This window comes from Leopardus geoffroyi, chromosome C2 (genome assembly GCF_018350155.1).
Source record: "Leopardus geoffroyi isolate Oge1 chromosome C2, O.geoffroyi_Oge1_pat1.0, whole genome shotgun sequence".
Taxonomy (NCBI): Eukaryota; Metazoa; Chordata; class Mammalia; order Carnivora; family Felidae; genus Leopardus; species Leopardus geoffroyi.
Genome location: NC_059333.1, coordinates 104,965,491 through 104,988,251, shown reverse-complemented (window position 1 = coordinate 104,988,251; position 22,761 = coordinate 104,965,491). Strand labels below are relative to the sequence as shown.

Genomic DNA, 22,761 nt, shown 5'->3' with positions numbered 1-22,761 from the left:
ATATTCAAATGCAATCCCTATCAAAATAACACCAGCATTCTTTACAGAGCTAGAACAAACAATCCCAAAATTTGTATGGAACCAGAAAAGACCACGAATAGCCAAAGCAATCCTGGAAAAGAAAACCAAGGCTGGAGGCCTCACAATTCCGGATTTCAAGCTGTATTACAAAGCTGTAATCATTAAGACAGTACCGTACTGGCACAAAAACAGACACTCAGATCAATGGAACAGAATAGAGAACCCAGAAATGGACCACAAACATATAGCCAACTAATCTTTGACAAAGTAGGAAAGAATACCCAATGGAATAAAGACAGTCTCTTCAGCAAATGGTGCTGGGAAAACTGAATAGTGACATGTAGAAGATTGAACCTGGACCACTTTTTGACACCATACACAAAAAGAAACTCAAAATGGATGAAAGACCTAAATGTAAGACCGGAAGCCATCAAAATCCTTGAGGAGAAAGCAGGCAAAAACCTCTTTGACCTCGGCCACAGCAACTTCTTACTCAACATGTCTCTGGAGGCAAGGGAAACAAAAGCAAAAATGTACTATTGGGACCTCATCAAGATAAAAAGCTTCTGCATGGTGAAGGAAACAATCAGCAAAACTAAAAGTCATCCGACAGAATGGGAGAAGATATTTGCAAATGACCTATCAGTAAAGGGTTAGTATCCAAAATCTATAAAGAACTTATCAAACTCAACACCCAAAAAACAAATAATCCCATGAAGAAATGGGGAAAAGACATGAATAGACACTTCTCCAAAGAAGACATTCAGATGCCCAACCGACACATGAAAAAATGCTCACCATCACTTGTCACCAGGGAAATACAAATCAAAACCACAATGAGATACCACCTCACACCAGTCAGAATGGCTAACATTAACAACTCAGGCAACAACAGATGTTGGCAAGGATATGGAAAAAGAGGAACTCTTTTGCACTGCTGGTGGGAATGCAAACAGGTGCAGCCACTCTGGAAAACAATGTGGCGATTCCTCAAAAAATTAAAAATATAATTACCCTATGACCCAGCAATTGCACTACTAGGTATTTATCCAAAGGATACAGGAGTGCTGTTTTGAAGGGGCACATGCACCCTAATGTTTATAGCAGCACTATTGACAATAGCCAAAGTATGGAAAGAGCTCAAATTTCCATCAACAGATGAATGGATAAAGAAGACATGATACACACACACACACACACACACACACACACACACACACACACAATGAAGTATTACTTGGCAATCAAAAAGAATGAAATCTTGCCATTTGCAACAACATGAATAGAACTAGAGTATATTATACTAAGCAAAATTAGCCACTCAAAGAAAGGCAAATATCATATGATTTCACTCATATGTGGAACTTAAGATACAAAACAGATGAACATAAGGGAAGGGAAGCAAAATTAATATAAAAACAGTGAGGGGAACAAACCATAAATACAGAGAACTAACTGAGGGGGTGCTGGCGGGGTTGGGCCAAATGGTCAAGGGGCATTAAGGAAGACACTTGTTGGGATGAGCACTGGGTGTTGTATGCTGGGGATGAATCACTGGATTCTACTCCTGAAATCATTATTGTACTATATGCTAACTTGGATGTAAATTAAAAATAATAATAATAATAAACATTAAAAAATAAATAAATAAAATTAAAAAAAAAAGAAATTTACAACAAAATCCCCTCTAACCACTCCTACCCTCAATCCCTGTCCACTCCTTCAACTTGAGATTTAACCACTGTGTAGTAAGTATCCTTCCAGAATATTCTCTGTATAATTTTACTACATAGAGATGTATTCATAGTAAATATATATAATGCTATTTTCCACGTAAGGTTTTTGTTTCCATGCAATCCTAACACATGTGTAGCTTCCTGTAAGCACCACCATAATCAAGATACAGATTTATTCTATTTTTACAGAGCTTCTCATGCTAGCCTTTATAGACTCATAGCCACATACACCCCCTCTAATTAACCCTTAACTTTTAGCATCCACTAGTCTGTTCTCCACCTCTATGTTTTAAGAACATTATATAAATGTTTAATGTTTAAGAACATTATATAAATGGAATCATATAGTAAATAATCTTTACTATAATTCCCTAGACATCTACCCGAGCTGTTGTGTGTAGCAATCATTTTAACTACTGAGTAGTATTTCATGATATGGATGTACCACAATTTGTTAAACCATTCACCCATCTAAGCATGTTTGCATTGTTTTCAGTTCTTGGTATTATGAATTGAGCTACTATGAACATTTTTGTTTCTCTGGGATAAAAAGCCAAGAGTGTAATCATTGGGTCATATGGTATGTGCACGTTTATTTAGTATTGCCAGAAACTGCCTTACTTCTTCTGCTACTCGCTGTAACATTTGTTTTTACCAGCAATATATGAGTGATCCAGCTTCTCTGCATCCCTGCCAGCATTTGGTGTTACCACCAGTTTATTTTAGCCATTCTGATTGTTGGAGTTTCAGTTTGCATTTCCCTAATGGCTAAGATGTTGAATACCTTTTCATGTGCATAATTTGCCATCGTACGTCCTCTTTGGTAAAATGTCTGTTCATGTCTCTTGCCCATTTTATAATTGTTTCTTTATTATTTTATTTTATTTTTTACATTCGGATTTGATAATTCTTTATATATTCTGGTGCAAGTACTTTGTCAGACACGTGCTTTGCATACTTTCTCTTAACCAGTGACTTTTTAAGAATCTGTTTTTGTCAAATTTATACATGCACATATTTAAGTAGGGAAATAGTTAAGGCTATGAAAATAGTTAAGGCTGTGAAAAATAGCAGGACTGAACTTCTTGATGTCCCCCTCCCTAGAAGCAACCATTTTCAACTCCTTTAGCTGGCTCTTTTGCTATTTATGGCTACATCACTAAATAACATGTTTATTATTTCTTGATTTTTTTGGCATTATTTATTGCCTTGCCACTATGAAAAATGTAGATTTCCCCTTTTTATTACCCTTCCATTTATCCCTCTCCAACATGTGCATCCCATTTCCTCCAAAATAAGCCCACAATCCCTTATCCCCAATTCTAGATCCAAAACACTGTTTCATAATTCACCCAACCTGAACTCATTTGACAGCAGAACTGATGAGAAACTACTTCTAATTTTATTCCTATTGCCTAATGTAAATATTCATGTTACACTGCAGAAATATCAATATGGTTGAGTAGGGAGTGATAGCTAAGACCCTTCTGGGGATGTTTTGTAATAAACTATGTGCTGTATTACAAAAAATTTTGAATAGCCATTGTATTTCTTAAACAAATTTAAATTCTGAAACATGTTTGGCCCAAGGGTTTTGGATATGGGATTATGGACCTGAATAATTATAATTTTAGATAAATATTCAGTGTTTACATTATTATGACTATGTAAATAAATTCAGAGGTAAGCCACGTTATGTATGATTGATGATACTATTAATGTCAAAACCATGCAGAATTACTTTTATAGATTAGCACATTTTAAATTAAGTTAGAGAAGGATAACATAAACTCATAGAATAGGAATTTTATTTGATGGTTTTCCTATATGTTATTTGGCAGAAATTTAAATTGATCATCACTTCCTTGAAGAGTTTGCTCAAATTATACGTTTTCAGTGACACCTTCCCATTACACACTATTTTAAATCACATCCCCCCAGCAGCTTTCTATCTGCTTTGTGCTTTGTCTTGTTGGTATCTGACATGCCATATTTTTTTAGTTATTTGTTTATGGTCTGTCTCCTTCCCACTAAAATGTCAGCTTCACAAGAGGACAAAAATATCTGTTTTCCTCACTACTGTGTCTCTGTCACCTGGAACAGTGCCCAGGCCACAGTAGGTGACATATTGAATAAATGAATTTTGGTGTTTGAAGTGTAGGTATTCATCAAGAATGAGAAAAAACAATTTTTTTAAGTTATTTATTTATTTATTTTTAAGTGATTTCTATACCCAACATGGGGCTTGTACTCACGACCCCAAGATCAAAAGCCATATGCTTCTTTGACTGAGCCAACCAGGTGTCCCAATAATGAGAAAAAAGATTTTATTCTGGGCAAACAAGTGCCACAAAAAGGAATTTTATTGACTTTTAATTATAATGTTTTTATTCTGACTGCTTTTGTCACTATTTTGACTGAGTAATGTTACTAGACTTATACAACAGAATTTTAGTTTCATTGCAAATACTATTTACTATTTCTGTTAAGTCAGAGACAAATTCATTATACTCCTGAATTCATTAGTATAATGCTTTTTAAGGTTACCTTTTGTGACACAGCCATTCAGAACACATAGCAGGTAGAAAAAGATTATACTTTGCGCATTTTGTTGTGCATATTTTGTTTGCATCGACCTTAAAAACACAGAAAATGAAGAGAAAATAATATGTTGATGGTACCTATTGAAAAGCGGGGGGGGGGGGGTGATACTGGAAAATTGGCAGATTTTACTATTATGGGTATATAAAAATTCTAATTTAATCTAGCACATTATAAATGTTACTCAATCTCAGTGAGATGACATTCTAACATTTCATGCTAGACATGTGGAGTTTCCTGACTTGCAAACTCTAGTTAAGTGTCCAATGTCTGTCCAGGTCATGATCTCGTGGTTTGTTAGTTTGAGTTCCACAACGGGCTCTGTGCTGACAGCTCAGAGCCTGGAGCCTGCTTCAGATTCTGTGTCTCCCTCTCTCTCTGCCCCTCCCCCACTCGTGCTCGCTCTCTCTCTCTCTCTCTCAAAAATAAACATTAAAAAGAAAAGTATGTTACTTTACAGTAGAAGATTATTAGAAGACCATTTTAGATCATCTAGAGCATCTAGAAACATCTGAAAAGTTGTATTACTCTAAAATGTTTGGAAACGGTCTACTGTAGAAATCACTACATTTAAAAAATTATGCACAGTGCATAGTAAGCATATGATGGCCAGACAGTGATGTCCAACAGCTCAAACCAAGTTGTACGGACAGAGAAGTTTTAGAGTAAAGCAAGCAGAATGAGAAAATGACTTTGTTACAGGCAAAGAAGGTGAAAATCTCATAAATTTTTTGGACCAAAGGTCATTTACCACTAAGCAGGAGATACTGATAATATACACGCTGTGGGCAAGGAGAATGTAAAGATGGGTCTTTTATTTTTTTATTTTTTTAATGGCTATTTTTGAGAGAGACAGAGCGTGAGCAGGGAAGGGACAGAGAGAGAAGGAGACACAGAATCCGAAGCAGACTCCAGCCCCTGAGTTGTCAGCACAATGCCTGACACAGGGCTTGAACCCATGAACCTGGAGATCATGACTTGGGCGGAAGTTGGACACTTAACCGACTGAGGCACCCAGGTGCCCCAAGACAGGTCTTTTTGAAAGAGTTGCTTTCATCACCTTGTCTTTGGCTTCTGCAGATGGTCTTTACAGAAATTCTACAAGTGATTCTGCCACAATTCTATCTACAGATCAACAAATCTGCAGAACAAATAGAAATACGTATATTTTTATTATGGATATTACCTTTTTATGCTGTATACCTTGTAAATTCTGATTTTTTTTCAGTGTAAGAATTTACAAGGAAAATATGATTGAGGTATTTATCTAAACAGAATTTGTGTAGCATACATTTTCAGAAATGAATATATTTTCTATATGTACAAAATGGCAGATATTTGAAGATATATTCATGGTAACTGTTTGCTATGGTAATCCATTTTCTAAAATATGCTTGCTTTAAAACTTGCTTACTTTTTGTTATAACTTATGTTCCATATTACATACCATACTCTCTGTACCAAAGCATTTTTGGAGGGATCATAATGCCCTCAAAATACCATTCATCTGTAACAGGGCCAGACCCCAGGTATTCTGCATAAACAATCTTCTTTAATGTTTATGAAATATACAAAATATTTATACATACATAAAAAAACACTAAATTAGATCAAGCCACCCAAAATGTATGAAATTATTAGTTTAAACCAAACAAGAAACTTCTACAATAGGTATTTTTTGAAGCATAAGACCAAAGAACATATAACTGAAAGTTATATTGTGATTTAATAAAAGAATATCTCTGGTCTTTGTCCCCCCACTTCTGGCACAAAACTTCCAAAGCCCTTGGAATTTCCTGAGAGATGGAAGTGTGTTATGCTAATAAAGTGACTCTAGAAGCCTCTAGATAGCTCCAGGGTGGGTGCTGGTCACCAGAAAAACCAGCCAGGTGATTAGAGAACTAGATCTTCCAGCCACCTGGCCTCCAGGGAGAGGATGAAGCCTGGATATTAATCACAAGACCAGTGATTTTATTAAGCATGCCTGTGTAATGAATCCCTTTTTAAACAAACAAACAAACCAACCCTGGGACATTGACACTGGGAGAATCCTCCCGGTTGGTGAACACATTGATATGCTGGGAGAATGATGTGACCAGATTCCATGAGGAGAGGGCAGAGAAATGCAAGAGTTGATGGGATTAAGGTGACAATCTGGACAAAAACTGATATATTGGAACAAGCTTTATGTGAAGTGGTTATGACTCTTATCTGAATGAATTATGGGCATGGATATTGTGTCTGGGGAAAATTACCTAGCATTATAAAACAGAAGGCATGTACATCCTTCCTTCAAGCCATATTCATTAAACATGTAAAATGGGAATGAATAAGATTGGCCAGGCCCATGTAATATAGAACAGAAGCTAGGGTGCTGTTAGGGACAAATCCTCCACATAATAGCCACATGTGGAATGTAAACTATGCCTTATCACAAAAGCCCGTAAGCACCTCCCAGACATGACTACTGGGATTTTGAACTAGAGAATTTCCATTTGGAGGAGCAATTCTAGCTTGCTATGAGACACTAATTGAAACTGCCTCTGAATGAAAAACATAAAATAATCTTGAAACCTGAAATATCCAGAATGTCTTGGGTGATATCAGACAAACACTCTAATGAGGAAGGCAGTGTCCAGAAGAGTTCTATAACAAAATGGAAATGGTTTGTGCAGGAACACACCAGCAGGGGAATGCACGGAGTTACACAGCATATTCCTGAGCAGGTGGACTCTTTTCCCCAGGAATGACTCTGGAACCATGTGAGCAGGTGGACTCTTTTCCCCAGGAATGACTCTGGAACCATCACTTGGACGGTGCCCTGTGAACAGCTCTCAACTGACTAACAAATAGCCACTCAGCTGATAGATGGCAGTTTCATCATGAACACACAACATTCTGTTTGGAAGGCCACCACTCTGACTAAAAACGGTAAAACAAATGGGGTTGGTGAGCTGCACTGCATGCATGCTGTTTACCCTTATGGTCAGGCAAAAGGGCAGTGGAAGATTAGTCTATAAAGGGGGGTGCCCTTACTGGGCATGGCCCCATGGAAATCACTATGGGAATCTGAAGGGTGCATTAAAGTGGGCCACGTCAGTGCCCATCAGAAGAACCCCCTTCCAGCATCAGAAGATGATTAGAAGCAATGAGCAGATACCCTGGTGTGCTCACTTGAGGTAGCCACTTGGGTTAATGAAGGGAGTGGACTGAAACAATGCAGGGATGGGCCAAATCTAGACATATTCCTTTTGTACCCTCTGAGGCACAAAATGACAACAAGAACTGTTTTGTCTGCCAACAAGACAGATTTAGAGGCTGCAGATGGCTATGGGGAAGATTCCTGGGGAGTGGGGGACAGCCCTGGTACATAGCTGACGAGTCACACTGATCAGACTGATGCCTGTAACCCTGGAGGGCTACAAGTGGGTCCTGACAGAAATAGACACTGACTCTGGGTTGTGCTTTGCTGACCCAGTGGTAGATGCAAATGCTCAGAGTACTATAAAAGAAGTGGAGCAGAAGATATTGCACAGATTTGGACCACTGAATCACATTTCTTCAGACTAAGGAACACACTTTACAGTCCATCATATCCAACAATAGGCAGAGAGATATAGTAGTCCGCCTTTATCCTCAGGGGTATGTTCTGAGACCCTCAATGCATACCTGAAAGTGTGGTAAGTACCAAACCCTAAATATACTATGTTCTTTCCTATACCTACATCCCTATGATAAAGTTTAATTTATAAATTAAACACAGTAAGGGATTAACAATAACTACTAAGGAAATAGAATTATAAGAATACACTATAATAAAAGTTATGTGAATGTGGTCTCTCTCTCTCTCTCAAACATCTTATTGTGCTGTACTCACCCTTCTTCTTGTGATAATGTGAGATGATAAAACGCCTCCATGATGAGATAAAGTGAGGTGAATGACATAGGCATTGTGACATTAGTGTTAGGCTACTATTGACCTGACAGTAGGTCAGAAGGAGGAATACCTGCTTCTGGACCATAGTTGACCATGGTTAGCTAAAACTGGAAATCAACACCGCAGATAAGGGAGGACGACGGTATCTTCCTCAGAGTAATACTTCGGTAAAGTATTAGAACAGGCAATTGAAACACTGGTTGTCCAAATGGGGAAGGGGGAGATAGGGGGAGGATGCTGGTATGATAACTATACTTTTTTTTCCTTTCCCATTATCACACTTAACTTTCTTTTTCCTACCTCATACAGTGGTCCCTGGGCCAAGGCTGCAACTATATTGCTGGAAGCAGGAATGATTCCTAAGGAACAAATTGTTTAAAAATATTTATATCAGAATTCCCAAGGGCCTGATGGGTGAGCTGTGCTTTCACTCTATCTGGCAACATTGGGGCTAATGAATCCAGTTATTGCCTATTGGTAGAAATAGCCCACTAGTCCTGTACCTGTATAACCCTACCCTATATGAATGGGAGTAGACTGCAGGGGAGGCCTTTGCTAGACTTGTATTGTTGTCTGCAAGCTAGACCAGCAAAGTGGCTGAACCTAAGGTCCCTTCCAAAGGTGAAAAGGTTTGGGTATAAATGGAGAGGAGGAATAGTGGCTAAGAATAAAGGTATGAATAAATGTGTTGTGCAGTGTGAATAAAATGTGTTTCTAATATTAATGCTTGGAAAGAAGCTCAGAGCAAGAGATGTTGTCTCTTAACTCAATTATAACAAATGCCTGAAAGTGTGAAGCTGAGACCACTCCTGCTTTTGGAACTTGACAAGACCACATGGAATGAAGTCTGTAAACCTAAGTGCCCTCACTCTGAGAGACATTATGGTCATTGTATATGATGATTATTGGACTAATTATTAGAGACTGCATGGGATTCTAGTAATGTGCCAGAATCTTTTGGCTCTTATTTTTCAGTTTATGTCTATCATAATGTGATACGCTATAACCCACTTGGATTGTTGGGAAGATAATACTGATACAGATAACCATACTGGGAACTTGATCAATAGCTCCCTATCCTTACCTCACATTGATTCCTCTAAATGTTGCTGCATTTTTTATGCTCAGTTAGGTATGTACCTTTGCCATAAAAGATCCTATGGTCAAAGAGCAGGGGATGGTCTGAATATATCTGGTCTGAGATGGGGTGTGTAGGGGGTGGGTGGTACAGAGCTTTCAAAATCTTTGGAATTTCCTGAGTGATAGGAGCACCTTTTTTATGCTAATTAGGTGACTGTGTGTGTGTGTGTGTGTGTGTGTGTGTGTGTGTGTCTGTGTGTGTCTGTGTCTGTGTTATGGAAGCTAGATAGCTTCAGGATGAGGACTGGTCAGCAGAAAAACCACATGGTTAGAGTGCTAAAACTTTCAACCACCTGACCTCCAGAGAGAGGAAGATTTCAATCACATGGGCAGTGATTTAATTAATTGTACGTATGTAATAAAACCCTGATAAGAAATTCAGAACAGCAAGTCCTACAAGAGCTTCCCGATTGGTGAGCACATCAATGTTCTGGGAGGATGACGGTCCTAGATTCTCTTCTCTCTACAAAGAGAAGGCATAATGAAAAACTCTATGCCCCAACCCCATCCCCCACCCCTCCCAGACCTCACTTTTCTCCTAGACTTTATGCATCTCTTCTGCTTGGCTGCTCCTGAGTTATATCTTTTATAATAAAACTATAATTAAAAGTAAAGCATTTCAGTGAGTCATTCAAAGTACCAAACCCAAAGGGGGCATTTGGAAACCCCCAAATTTGCTGCCAACTCAGAAGTGTGGGTATCCTGGGGTCCCCGCATGTGGCTGACAATTGAAATAAGAACAGTCTAATTGGGAATGCTGTCCTCTAACTTGTGGGACCTGACACTAACTCTGGGTAGTATCAGAATTGAATTGTAGAACACCTTGTTAGTATCTGAATTGTTAGAATGCAGACATTTTTCATAATATTTTTTAACTATTAAAACTGTAGTAAAATAAATATGATATAAAATTTACCCTTTTAATCATTTTTCTTTTTAAACTGTTTATTGAAATATAACATTATATAGAAAACATTAATAAATAAGTACAACTTATAAGTAAACTGCTCAATCATATTTCGCAAACTAAACTCACTCTTGTACCCAGCATCTGAAGAACAGAATATTTCAACATTCCAGAAAAGAAAAGAAATATGCTGAAAAGACAAAAACATTTTCATAAAATAAATATACATTAATTAAAATGAAAACGAGAGAGGTAATCATTTTCCAGTGAATATGCGTATACCCACTCTATAATATGCCTCTCCAAAATTTACATTATGGAGGACTTTCTAAGGAGTATTTTGGTTAACGTTCAAAAGCTTCTGTGGCAATATTTTAGGACATACTGAAAGTAGTCAAACAGGTTTATCATTTAAGGAGATTGTCACAAATTCAGACTCCAGGACCCTAGTGAGTGAATATTCTCAAGTCAGGAGAGTAATGAGAAAAATATTTCTTGTCCATTCTAGATATATTTCTAAAATTATGGTGCAGATATATATATAACTTACCATTTTAACCATTTTTAACTGTACCATTCGGTGGCATTAAGTATATTCACAATGCTGTGCGATAATCGCCACTGTCCATTTCCAGAACTCATTCATCCCAAACAGGAATTCTGTACTCATTAAACAAGAATGCCCCATATCCACCTCCCTCCAATGCCTGGCAACCACTATTCTCCTTTCTGTCTCAACGAACTTCCCTATTTTAGGTACCTCATATAAGTGGGATCATTCAGTAGCCTGGGTTATTTCAGTTAGCATTATTTTCAAGGTTCATCCATGTTGTACCATGCATCAAAATTCCTTTCCCTTTAAAGGCTGAATAATATTCCACTGTATGTATATACCATATTTTGTTTATCCATTCATCTGTTGATAGACATCTTTTTTTGTCCTTTTTGCTGTTAATAATCCTATGAATACTGATGTACAAATGTATGTACTGTTATAAATTTTCATAAATCCATCCTCATGTATTTTTGTTGTATAAGTAAACTTTTGGAACATCTTATGATTTAGTGGTCAAATAAAAATTAATGCTATCATACATTTTAAAGGGTCCAATGTTTTATTATGAGCATTAATATTTGTTCATGCTGATGACTCAGGGATAAAATAATGGACAAAAACTGGAATGTAAGCAATACTACATAGGTGTATCATAAGTATATGAGAATATTTTGCTAATTATTGGACTAAACTATATAAAAGATGAAAGAAACTGCATCAATTATTTTGTGCTTAGTCTTTCTGAATGTATTTTTAGTGGTAAATACACAGCAAGTACTTATACTTAAAGATTCTGCCTTTTTCTTTAGCAATAAAAATACAATTATCCTTGGTTAATCAGAATGTTTCAAAAGGTAAAATTTCTTAATGGTAAGCAAGGAATTTAGTGCTTTAGACCTATATGCTTGCTGGACTGGCTGCTTGATGATTGCTCTCGTTCTTTGGTAATTTCCATCTCAATTTTGGCTTTGATTTTCTCCCAATCTATTTGGAGCTGCAAAAGAAGAAAAGAAGAAAAATACTGATATAGTATAACACAGTTTTGCTTAATCCAAGGTAACCAAGAGTAAACAAAAAATAGAATGATGGCTTCTAAATCACTAGAGAAAAAAGAGAGCATGAAAGACAAGTTAAGGGGCGCCTGGATGGCTCAGTTGGTTAAGCATCCGACTTCGGCGCAGGTCATGATTTCCAGGTTCGTGGGTTCGAGCCCCGCATCGGGCTCTGTGCTGACAGCTCAGAGCCTGGAGCCTGCTTCAGATTCTGTGTCTCCCTCCCTCTCTCTCCCCTTCTCCCACTCACTCTCTGTCTCTCTCTGTCTTTCAAAAATAAACAAATGTTAAAAAAAAAAGAAATAATGCTTAAATAAAAAATACCTTTAAGAATAAGACCAAACAAAACAATTACCACAATTAAAAGGAAAGATTCTCATCATGATTCAAAACACCAAAATCTAGTTGTAGCTGTTGATAAAACTACATCTAAATAGTCTCATGGAGCCTTCAGATTCTGCATAGGTGCCTCAGGGACAGGGGGAAAAGGTGGACTGTTCTCCAAACAAGAGGAAAAATGGACAGGGCCCTAGCCATGAGGCCATGTTTCAAATGGGTTAGCATTTTACCTTTTTTTTTTTCACTGAGGTTTCCACTAGAGCCTAGGTATGAGTAAGAATAGGGGAGCGTTTGCTTCTCCTGAGCATACTCTGAAAAAGGGACTCCTTTACAACAACTATTAAAGTAATACAGACATGGTGATGGTTTAGACAACAACAAAAAGATATTAAAGAAAGTGCAGTGCATAATCAAGGCTGGGGGACATGTAAAAACAATCACTGAAAAGTACCATTTTTATGTTTCCATTTTTTTTAATCTCTGTGCCCAACGTGGGGCTCAGACTCAAAACCGGGAGATCAAGTCACATGCCCCACTGACATGGGGCCATTTTTCCAGCCATGCCTTCTACCCTGCCTTTCCCCTAAGCTGATTATACTTGCTGTTAGCTATGGACTCTGCCCTGACATCTGTGAACAATTTCTTTAGGAAAAAGCATTCTATTGTTTAGAAAAATTTGGAGATGACTACTTTAGGAATGTGTGTTGTCCCAGGCAAGGTACAGAAAAATTGGGTCCTAGATTAACCTAATTCCGATTTACAATGAAATAAGCCCCAACCCCTGAGTCTGAGCCAAAAGTGAATAGGTTTTCATCTTCATGTAGGGGAGTTGAGTGAAATAAGTAGCATTAAACCAGACTTAGGTACTACTTGCTGCCTGAGCAGATTTATTTTAAGTAACTGGGAGATAAGTTTAACCTTATCAGGGCTTTGTGCCTCTTTTATGCTGGAAGTTGATAAAGTATTGGTTCTTTTTTATTTCAATATCTTTCATCTAAATTTCTGCATGGTAATTTGTGGATATTTTGGCCACTTTAAAAAAGAGATAATTCCGGGGCGCCTGGGTGGCGCAGTCGGTTAAACGTCCGACTTCAGCCAGGTCACGATCTCGCGGTCCGGGAGTTCGAGCCCCGCGTCAGGCTCTGGGCTGATGGCTCAGAGCCTGGAGCCTGTTTCCGATTCTGTGTCTCCCTCTCTCTCTGCCCCTCCCCCGTTCATGCTCTGTCTCTCTCTGTCCCCAAAATAAATAAACGTTGAAAAAAAAAAAATTAAAAAAAAAAAAAAGAGATAATTCCATATACTAGTCTATAATATATAAAATGGATGAATTAAAAGAATCCCTCTCGCTCATAGAAGATGAATGTCTGTGGTAAGATGCAAGTGACCGCTCACTGAAAGGCAGAGCAAATGTTAAGACTATTTGAAAGACCCATTTTTCAATCAGGCCAGAACTTGATGTTTTTAAATGGCAAAACACTCTATGTCTAACAAAACATTTGCAAAGAGAAAGACAAAACTTGATAAATGCCTTGGTCTTCTTCCAGCCTTAAATTGACTTACATATGTTTCTCAGATCAATCACAATAAAACCATATATTGACCGTACACTGAGCAACTGTTGCTCTGTTGTACCAGAAGTCCATCAAGTAAATTGATGCCATCTATACTATCACTTGTTAGAGTACAAATGAGGGAGCCAGTTGATAGTTATCCGATTGAAAATGAATGCTTCACTTTCACTTTGGCATTTATCCAGTTTTAGAACAGTGTTCTACTGCTAATTTAGTTCTTGGACTAGAATACTTTTACTAGTGGGTTTTAGATAAGGCTGTACTCATCATGACAGCTTTCAAGTGACTGATCTCTACACCAAGACACATCTTTTCCTATTATAGGGTGTGTTAGTACTATTTGACACTTCTTATTCTAGTCCCTGGTAAGTTCTTCTTATTCACATAGAAGTAATTTCAAAATCATACCAAATGGCTTTCCAGAGAATACAGTGGCCATCAAACATGAATTTGCTTAATCTCCTTCTTCACACAAATTTACCTACATTTGTATTCATCTCTCTTTCCCTTCTGTCTCAGGCCGACCTCTTCACATACATCCCTGATCCCATCTTCTTCCACTCCCCTGGGACATCTGCCTTCAGTTATATTACTCACATTTTCAATTTCCTTGCTACACTGGCTGCTGCTCATCATCCTTCCCCCTCAATTCTGTCTCCCTGCAAACTACCACCCTCGTTCTTCTTCTCATTCCTGACTCTCATTTTGTCCTCAGAACACTATAATGTGACTGTGCTCCTACCACACTTCATGAACTTTTCACTAAAGCCACCATCAAGTGTTTTCATTCCTCATCCTGCATATGATTCGATTACTCATTCAATAAATATTTAGTGCTTACTATACGCCAAGGATTGTTCTAGGTGCAAGGCTTCAGCAGTGAATTAATTGATAAAAATCACAGTCTTCATAGAAAGATAAGCAAAGACAAATAATAGTGGAAGATATAAAAATATATAAAATGTGAGAAGTGGTAAGAGTTTTGGAAACAGGGAAAGGAAATACTGAGTGCCAGGGGTGGAGTTGGGGGAAGGGGGTGTTGCATTCTTTTTTTAATTTTTTTAATGTTCACTTATTTTTGAAAGAGACGGAGACGGAGCGTGAGCAGGGGAGGGGCAGAGAGAGAGAGGGAGACACAGAATTGGAAGCAGGCTCCAGGCTCTGAGCTGTCAGCACACAGCCTGACGCGGGGCTCAAACTCATGAACCATGAGATCATGACCTGAGCTGAAGTCAGATGCTCAACCAACTGAGCCCCCCAGGCGCCCCTTTAAAAGCCTGACGTGGGGCTTGAACTCACAAACCGCGAGATCATGACCTGAGCTGAAGTTGGAGGCTTAACTGACTGAGCCACTCAGATGCCCCTAAAAATATATAAAATGTGAGAAGTGGTAAGAGTTTTGGAAACAGGGAAAGGAAATACTGAGTGCCAGGAGTGGAGTTGGGGGAAGGGGGTGTTGTATTTTAAACAGAGTGGTAGGAAAAGATGTCCCTGAGAATTTGACGTGAAGACCTAAAGGAGATTAGTGAGTCCATGGGAATATCTGGGGAAGAGCACACTGACAAAAGGAAGAAAAAGGTCCTGATGCAGAAGCATTCCCTAGATCTTGTTGACCAAAGCTCTTTGAAAAATCTCTAACTATATAATACCATTCTCTTCTGGTTTGTGCTCTCCTTTCTCAATGTTCTCAGTCTTTTTTTCCTCCTGTTTCTTTTCCCTAGACAACCTCTTTTTTTTTAAGTAATTTATACTTTGTTTTACTTAATTTTTAAAAAATTTATTTGAGAGAGAGAGCATGTGTGCATGTGAGTGGGGGAGAAGGGTAGAGAGTGAGGGACAGAGGGAGAGAGAGAGAATTTCAAGCAGGCTCCACTCTCAGCATGGAGGGAACGAGCCATAATCAAGAGTTGGACGCTCAACCAACTGAGCCACCCAGGTACCCCTCCCTACGTAACCTCTTAGCTGTTAGTATTTGTATTCACCAGGATTCCAACCACAACTTTTTTATACTTTCCTAGGAGATGACATCAACTTTCATACTTTCAACTATGCCTACATGGTCATGACCATAAATTTATTTATCATGCCCTGATTCCTCTTTGTCAGTATCCTTCAATGTTCACAATTATATTTCCAATTGCCTATTAGATATCTCCATCTGGATACCCCACAAGGACTTCAAACAAAAAAAATGTATACTTTCATGTATTCAAACTCAAAAGGTCTAAAACTTGTATATTCTCACTGTTCCTTATCTAGATTAATGGCATCCCTCTCCATCTACCAGTCAACCACACCAGAAATGTTGAAGTTGTTCTCAAATGTCTTGCCTAACCAACTTAACTACCACCCCAACCATCTCCTGGTGAAACTATTATAGTAATCTCCTAACTGATCTCCTAGTCACCACCCTTACCTCTGATCCATCTTCTACACCAAAAGGTATCTTTCAAATCATTCTCTTGATTGCAAACCTCCAAGCCTTCCATTGCCTGCATTATGAAGTCTATTCTCTTAACATGGTATTAAGACCCTCCAATGTCTGGTCCCAACCAATATTCCAACTACTCAGTACCCAGGATCCAGAGCAGTTACTAGGGACTCCTTCCCATTCTTTCAAGACCTCACACATTTGGTCTTATTATCATATATATCCTTTAACACTGACAAAATCCTACTCAAGATAATTTTGTGGAAAACTCTTTAGTTTCCATTTATTTTGAGGAATCAGGATTTTAAAAGGGAAAAGCAATCATGTTACTTCCTTTTAATGACTTCACATATGTCTTAGCATAGAGTCCAAAATCCTTAATTTGCCCTATGAAACCCTCAAGTTAATCTCCCTTTTGTTCTTTACTGTTTCCCATTTAAGAGTTTTCTCTCTGCCTGGAACATGCCCACCCCCACTTCCTCTCCCACCCCAAATCCAGTCAGCTTCTACTATTTATTCTTTAGAGTTCAGCTCAAATATTGTTTGCCTTGCTTAGAAAGTCTTTGCTAATCCCCACCACTCTAGATCAGGTTCCCTACACATCAAGTTTTTTTTTTAATGTTTATTATTTTTGAGAGAGAGAACGTGAGCGGGGAGTGAGCAGAGAGAGGGGGGAACAAAGGATCTGAAGCAGACTTCACACTGACAACAGACAGCTTGATGTGGGGCTTGAACTTCTGAACTGCGAGATCATGACCCGAGCTGAAGTCAGATGCTTGACCAACTGAGGCACCCCCACCCATCAAGTTTTATAGCATCTTCAAGCCAATGATCACAATTGAAATTAACAACTGTATAATTAACTATAGCTTCCACTGAATACAAGCTTCATAAAGGTGGGGTCAGTGTCTGCCATATTTACTTTTCTATTTGAAATAGAAGGGGAGTACATTGTCTGCAGAAAGTACACAATAAATATTGAATGAATAAGTAACTACCTACCAGATGAACTATCACCTACCAATATATATGTAGATACATAATAGATATAGATATAGATGTAGATACCTTTATATGTAGATACATATATAGATATATATGTAGATATATATGTAGATATATATGTAGAGACATATAGATAGATATGTAGAGACATATAGATAGATACATAGATATATATGTATATACATATATAGATACATATATAGATACAGATATAGATATAGATATAGATAGATACATATATAGATATATAATCATAAGATTACAAGGCCTTAAAACCTGCAAAAGAGCTCAGGTAGTAGCTATGCCTAACGTGGTTTGTCTGAACTAGAGTGCTGGCTCTTCTGGATCTTCTTCAAAATTCTATACTTTCTGAAAGTCTGTTCCCAAGTTGTTGGTTTGTTTATATTTCCACTGTTTTCTTTCTCCTAGAATAATGTTTTAAACATTTCTTGGTTCTTCTACTTTTCTTCTTGTACACAATATATTTGGTAGATTGTATATTCCTCAAGTGAATTTTATTGGCCGACTTACAAATTATTTTACAAATATTTACTGTTGTAGACCAGGTACAATGACTCTAGTTGGGATCTTAGAAGACAGTCCACCTTGTATAAATCCCAGGTTTCCATATTTTAAACTAGAAATGCCCAAATAACATTTCAGGGCTCATGAATACAAACATATATGAAACTTCTGACTTCGTATAAGCTTCCACATTATGTACTATGAACCCACCAGAATTCACTAGATATCTAGAATAAATTTCTTAGTTTTTAAAAATGCTCTCTTAACACTTAGCAAATAAAATGTTTATATAATCAAAATTTTGGCTAAGTTGATAAATAGTGGGAAATTTTTGAGTAAAAAATAATTTTCATCTTAAAATACTGCTTTATAATTTCTAGTTAGCTTCCAAATTACATTTATGAGGAAAAAAAAGGATACTAGAATATAGGACCATAGGGAGTCAAAGTAACCTATATAGTTTCAGGATTAAAAAAATCTCTGAAAATTTCTGCCACTCTTGTGATTGAAGTATTACATTTTGGTTAACAGTTGAATACATAGATAATAAGAAAGAAGATAAAAATGTTAAATTTTTACTATCTAAAATACAATTTTAATTATAATGATGTAATAATTATAATATAAATTACAATAATTATAAATTTGTGGGGAAGAGTTATATTTTCTATGTCCTCCAAAGCACCTAATGTGAAAATACTGAAAAATATATTGATGGCAAGGATGATGAAGAGGAAGCACAGTAGTATGTATCTGCTTAAAATTATGCCATAAAGTAAATTTAACATGGGTGCTCAGTTTTAACATATCATCATATTTTCAAAACCATGACAAAAAGATCAGGTGATTGGTGATTCTCTAGGCTGCTTAGCACTGTAGGGGTGATGGCTGCTGTCCTATTCTGTGGATTAGAGTGTAGTCCTCAGAGGTCCCAGGGACCCTGAGTTTGTCCCAGTAGTAGAGCAAGCTCTCATAGCCCAAACTCCTAGAGGATTCATTTTTAATAGTGAAGCTTCAAATGAAACAAATAGTCTGTGGAGCATCTGTAAAATATACCTCTTCCTACCAAGAAACAGACAACTTGTGTCTGTCCTGGATCTAGATGCTGAAGTTGCATTGCAGAACTCCAAGAATGGTTTCAAAGGCTTTACTACCTTGAGAGCTGTTCTGAAGTCCAAAACTGCAGGTCATGACACTCAGTATTCTAAATATGGTGCGAGGCAATAGAAAATATATATATTGGTCGCTGCTCCCAGTTTCTGGCAAAGAACTCCTAGAACTCTTGTAGTTTCCTAAGTGATAACAGCACTAGGAACATCTTTTGTTCTAATATTTGGTCTTTGACCTCAGTTCCTGACACCGGGCTTTCTGAATGATAGAAGCATCTTTTGTTTTAAAGAGACAACTCTGGGAGAGTCCTTGGATGGCTTCCAGATGAGGGCTGATCACCAGAAAGACCAAGTCATGATTAGAAGCTAGGAATTTTCAGTCCTGCCCCCATTCCCTTGGGAAGGAAGAAAGGTTGAAAATGGAGTTAATGGCTGATCATGCCTATGTGATGAAGCCTCGATAAAATAGCAAAGTACAGGGTTCAGAGAACTCCTGGGCTGGTGAACACATCCACACTGGGAGGGTAACACACCCCAACTCTGAAGAGACAGGAGCTCCTGAGGGTAGGACCTTCCCTGACCTTGCCCTAAGTATCTTTTCATCTGGCTATTCATCTGTACCCTTTATCATATCCCTTAATAAACTGGTAAACATAAGTAAATGTTTCCTTAGTTCTGTGAGCCACTCTAGCAAACTAATCAAACCAGAAAGGGGGAATGGGAGCCTCTGACTTATAGCAAGTCAGTCAGAAGTACAGGTAACAACCTGGACTTGTGACTTGCATCTGAAACCTAAGGCAGGGGTTACTGGGACTGCAGATCTATAGCTGGTCAGTCAGAAGCACAGGTGATAATCTGAGCTTGTAACTGGCATCTGATGAGGAGTGAGGGCAATCTTGTGGGAATGAGCCCTTTACCTGTGGAATCTGATACTATCTCCAGTTAGGCAGTATCAGAGCTGAGTTAAATTGTAGGACACACAGCTGGTGTTGGAGACTGCTTGTTGGCATGAAGGGAAACCTCCACATGTTAGGTGACCAGAAGTGAAGTGTTCTGTGTGAATAGTAAAGAAGACTTACAGGTGAAAGACTCATAGCAGGGAAGAACTGTTTTTCCCTACATAAGAGGAGAAAGACTGAGTTTATCAAGTCATATGATAAATGTATAATGTTGGCTTTAGTAGAAATTGTAGGTACCTTCTTTCCTCTTCCTAAGGTTCCTCTAATTTACTCTGCCCTTTAGGACAGGTCAGAACATTCCATTTTATTCCATCTCCAAGGAGCAGCACTCCCACATAGTCTACAAGCTCCACAAAAACAGAAGCCATATCTGACTCAGCATCCAGCATAATACCTGGCCCAGAGTGAGCACTCATAAACATTTTTTTAATAAAATGAATAAAAGGCTGAGAAAATCAACTGGTTCACAGAGGTGGGAGGAAGGTTGCCCCTGTCTTGGGATTGTAAGTCTCTTGGGTCTGCATGGCTAGAGGTGAACTCTCTTTCTATAGCCTGAGCCTAGATGGATCTAAGCAGGTAGCTACAATAGTCCTGCTCTAGGCACTTGGGCAAAATGCACATGGGCTGATACATACTGGAATGACTTTCTTCTAATTATAGTGATGAAACCTGAGATTCTGGTAGGGATTTGAGAGGCAATGGTTTAGCCTTCTTTGGTTCTAGACAGTGAAGTCTACCTGGGCTAGGCTCCACTCTAGGTGCAAACTAGCTCCCTAGAATTTTGCAAAGTGACAAAGTATCCATTTTCTGGCCAATGCCCTCTGTGCTTATATATTTCCCCTGGAGCAGAAGGGGCAGCTGGTGGAAGACAAAATTTAGGAGTTAGAAACCTTTATCCCAGCCATTTATATTGCTTATCTAAAAATATCAATTAGCACCCAACCTTAATACAAATTAAATACGAAAACAGATTTGAGTTCATCAAAACATGGCTTTAAGATTCCAGAAAAAAATCAGTAATATAATTATATAGTCAAAATAAGACTATAATATCATAAGGCAAAAAGTGATTTTGAGATTATGGTATGAATTATTCCAATTTTGTCTTATTAAGATGAATATTATATATACTTACAAAGCATATACATTATCGTAAAATACTGTATAATACTTACACCTTCTGCATACTGCAAATACCGTTTATTAGTTTCCTGTTTACCAAATGTCTCCAAAAACTTTTGCCGGTAAGCAAGAACTGTATCAACGTGTGTTTTATATTTTACAGCCAATTCAAGTGCCCTATAATGAGAAACAAAACAGATAATCAGCATTGCTTGGATTAGAGTTTTGGGGTAACAGAGTGAGACAAATGGTCTATGATGTTCCCTTTCCACTCATCCTTCAATATGGAACACCATTCCCTACCTCATCCATCTTGCAAATTCCAACTTATGCTTCAAGGTCCAGATCAAACATCATCTCTTCTCCCTGACCAGCCCTCCTTGTAGAAATAAAAGACCATTATCTTATCTGTGCTCCATGACATTTTATGCATACTATTATGACAGCACTGCTTACAGATATTATAATTATTTACGAGTCTGTTTCTTCCATAACCTGTACATTAACTGAAGAGAGATCTAGGTTTCATTTCTCTTTGGTGAGTATACCATAGTCTATGTATGGTAAATGTTCATTGAAAAATTAATTGAAATCATAATAAAATTCAAGTGAATGAACCCCCCCCCCCCCAGTGTAAGTGGTTCCACTATCTTGACAATTTTTTTAAGTCTATAATTTATTCTGCTCCAGAATTTATTTATCTACAGTCTAGAATGTATTCTGGTCAATATTCAAATAAATACTGATATCCTTTATGTTATAACACAGCAAATTTAAAATATTATAAAACTAAAATTTGTGGATAATAAAAATCTGACAAAATCTTTTGCCATTTGATTCTTAGAATAAGTTAATACCCATTTAAATTTTATAATCCAATTAATATCTTTCAATGTAACAAGTTATTTTCAAGGTAATATTTTATTTAAATAGCAGGCAGGAACTAAATTAATTGCTAAAATCAGTGGTACAATACCAAAGACATAAAATCTATGTATTGATAATTTCAAGGGAAATGAAAAGATTAATCTTCAGTTCTTGGCCTATTTGTGTATGTAGGTTTTGGACAGTATCTCAGCCCATGATCCTGTGCATAACTCGTATGAGTTGAGTCAGGAAAAATCCAGTATAGTATAGCTCTCCTACACTGTTCACTATAATCTTGTTTTAAAGTATGGGAAATGGCCATCATAATAGCTAAGTATATCCTTTTTCAAGTTCCCTTGTTTTCTCATATGATATATGACTTCTGAATAGGCCAGTCATGATTTATGTATCAGAGCCAACTACTGTAAATCCGTTGTTTAGACAATACTGACTACTGACTAGATTTTTGCAACATGTGACCCTTCAGTAGGAAAATGTTTCATTTTTAGCATGCTTTGGTTTGACCTAAATAGTCACTTTAAAAAGTATTTTAGGGGTGCCTGGGTGGCTCAGTTGGTTAAACGCCCGATTTCCGCTCAGGTCAGGGCTCTGTGCTGACAGCTCAGAGCCTGGAGCCCACTTTGAATTCAGTGTCTCCCTTTCTCTCTGCTCCTCCCCTGCTCATGCTCTGTCGCTCTCTTCTTCAAAAATAAACACTAAAAAAAATTGTTTTAAGTATCTTAGATATGCTGTGTATATTAATTGACAGTTGATAGAAAACCGAGAGAAATATTAAGACAATATAAAAAGTTATGAATTTAAGTCAGGTGTAATACAAATGATAATGCCAAAATTCAGCACAATGATTTCTTATAAAAGTATA

At 37.6% G+C, this 22,761-nt stretch overlaps 2 protein-coding genes across 30 annotated transcripts in view; one reads left to right on the top strand and one right to left on the bottom strand.

Moving 5' to 3' along the window:
• CC2H3orf80 (chromosome C2 C3orf80 homolog) overlaps positions 1-22,761 on the top strand; it is a 75,567-nt gene that overhangs the window by 20,858 nt on the left and 31,948 nt on the right. For 8 of the 27 annotated variants that reach the window (XR_006718564.1, XR_006718565.1, XR_006718563.1 and 5 more), the window contains one exon: positions 20,173-20,293. The exons of 3 other annotated variants lie outside the window; for them this stretch is intronic. Coding sequence is in view for 3 of the 24 variants with exons in the window: in XM_045503116.1 (XP_045359072.1) it covers positions 20,173-20,280 (108 nt within the window). In the remaining 21 variants the exon portion in view is untranslated. Of the gene's footprint in view, positions 1-7,102; positions 7,290-7,842; positions 8,039-8,604; positions 10,351-16,119; positions 16,303-20,172; positions 20,294-21,174; positions 21,419-22,761 lie in introns of those variants that run through there. 16 more of the 27 variants (XM_045503121.1, XM_045503116.1, XR_006718576.1 and 13 more) reach the window with 15 other exon arrangements.
• Positions 11,435-22,761, bottom strand: part of IFT80 (intraflagellar transport 80) — a 141,653-nt gene continuing 130,326 nt past the window's right edge. For all 3 annotated transcript variants that reach the window (XM_045503105.1, XM_045503104.1, XM_045503106.1), the window contains 2 exons: positions 21,065-21,188; positions 11,435-11,892 (listed from right to left, as the gene is read on the bottom strand). In XM_045503105.1, coding sequence (XP_045359061.1) covers positions 11,782-11,892; positions 21,065-21,188 — 235 coding nt within the window. In that variant the 3' untranslated portion in view covers positions 11,435-11,781. The remainder of the gene's footprint in view (positions 11,893-21,064; positions 21,189-22,761) is intronic.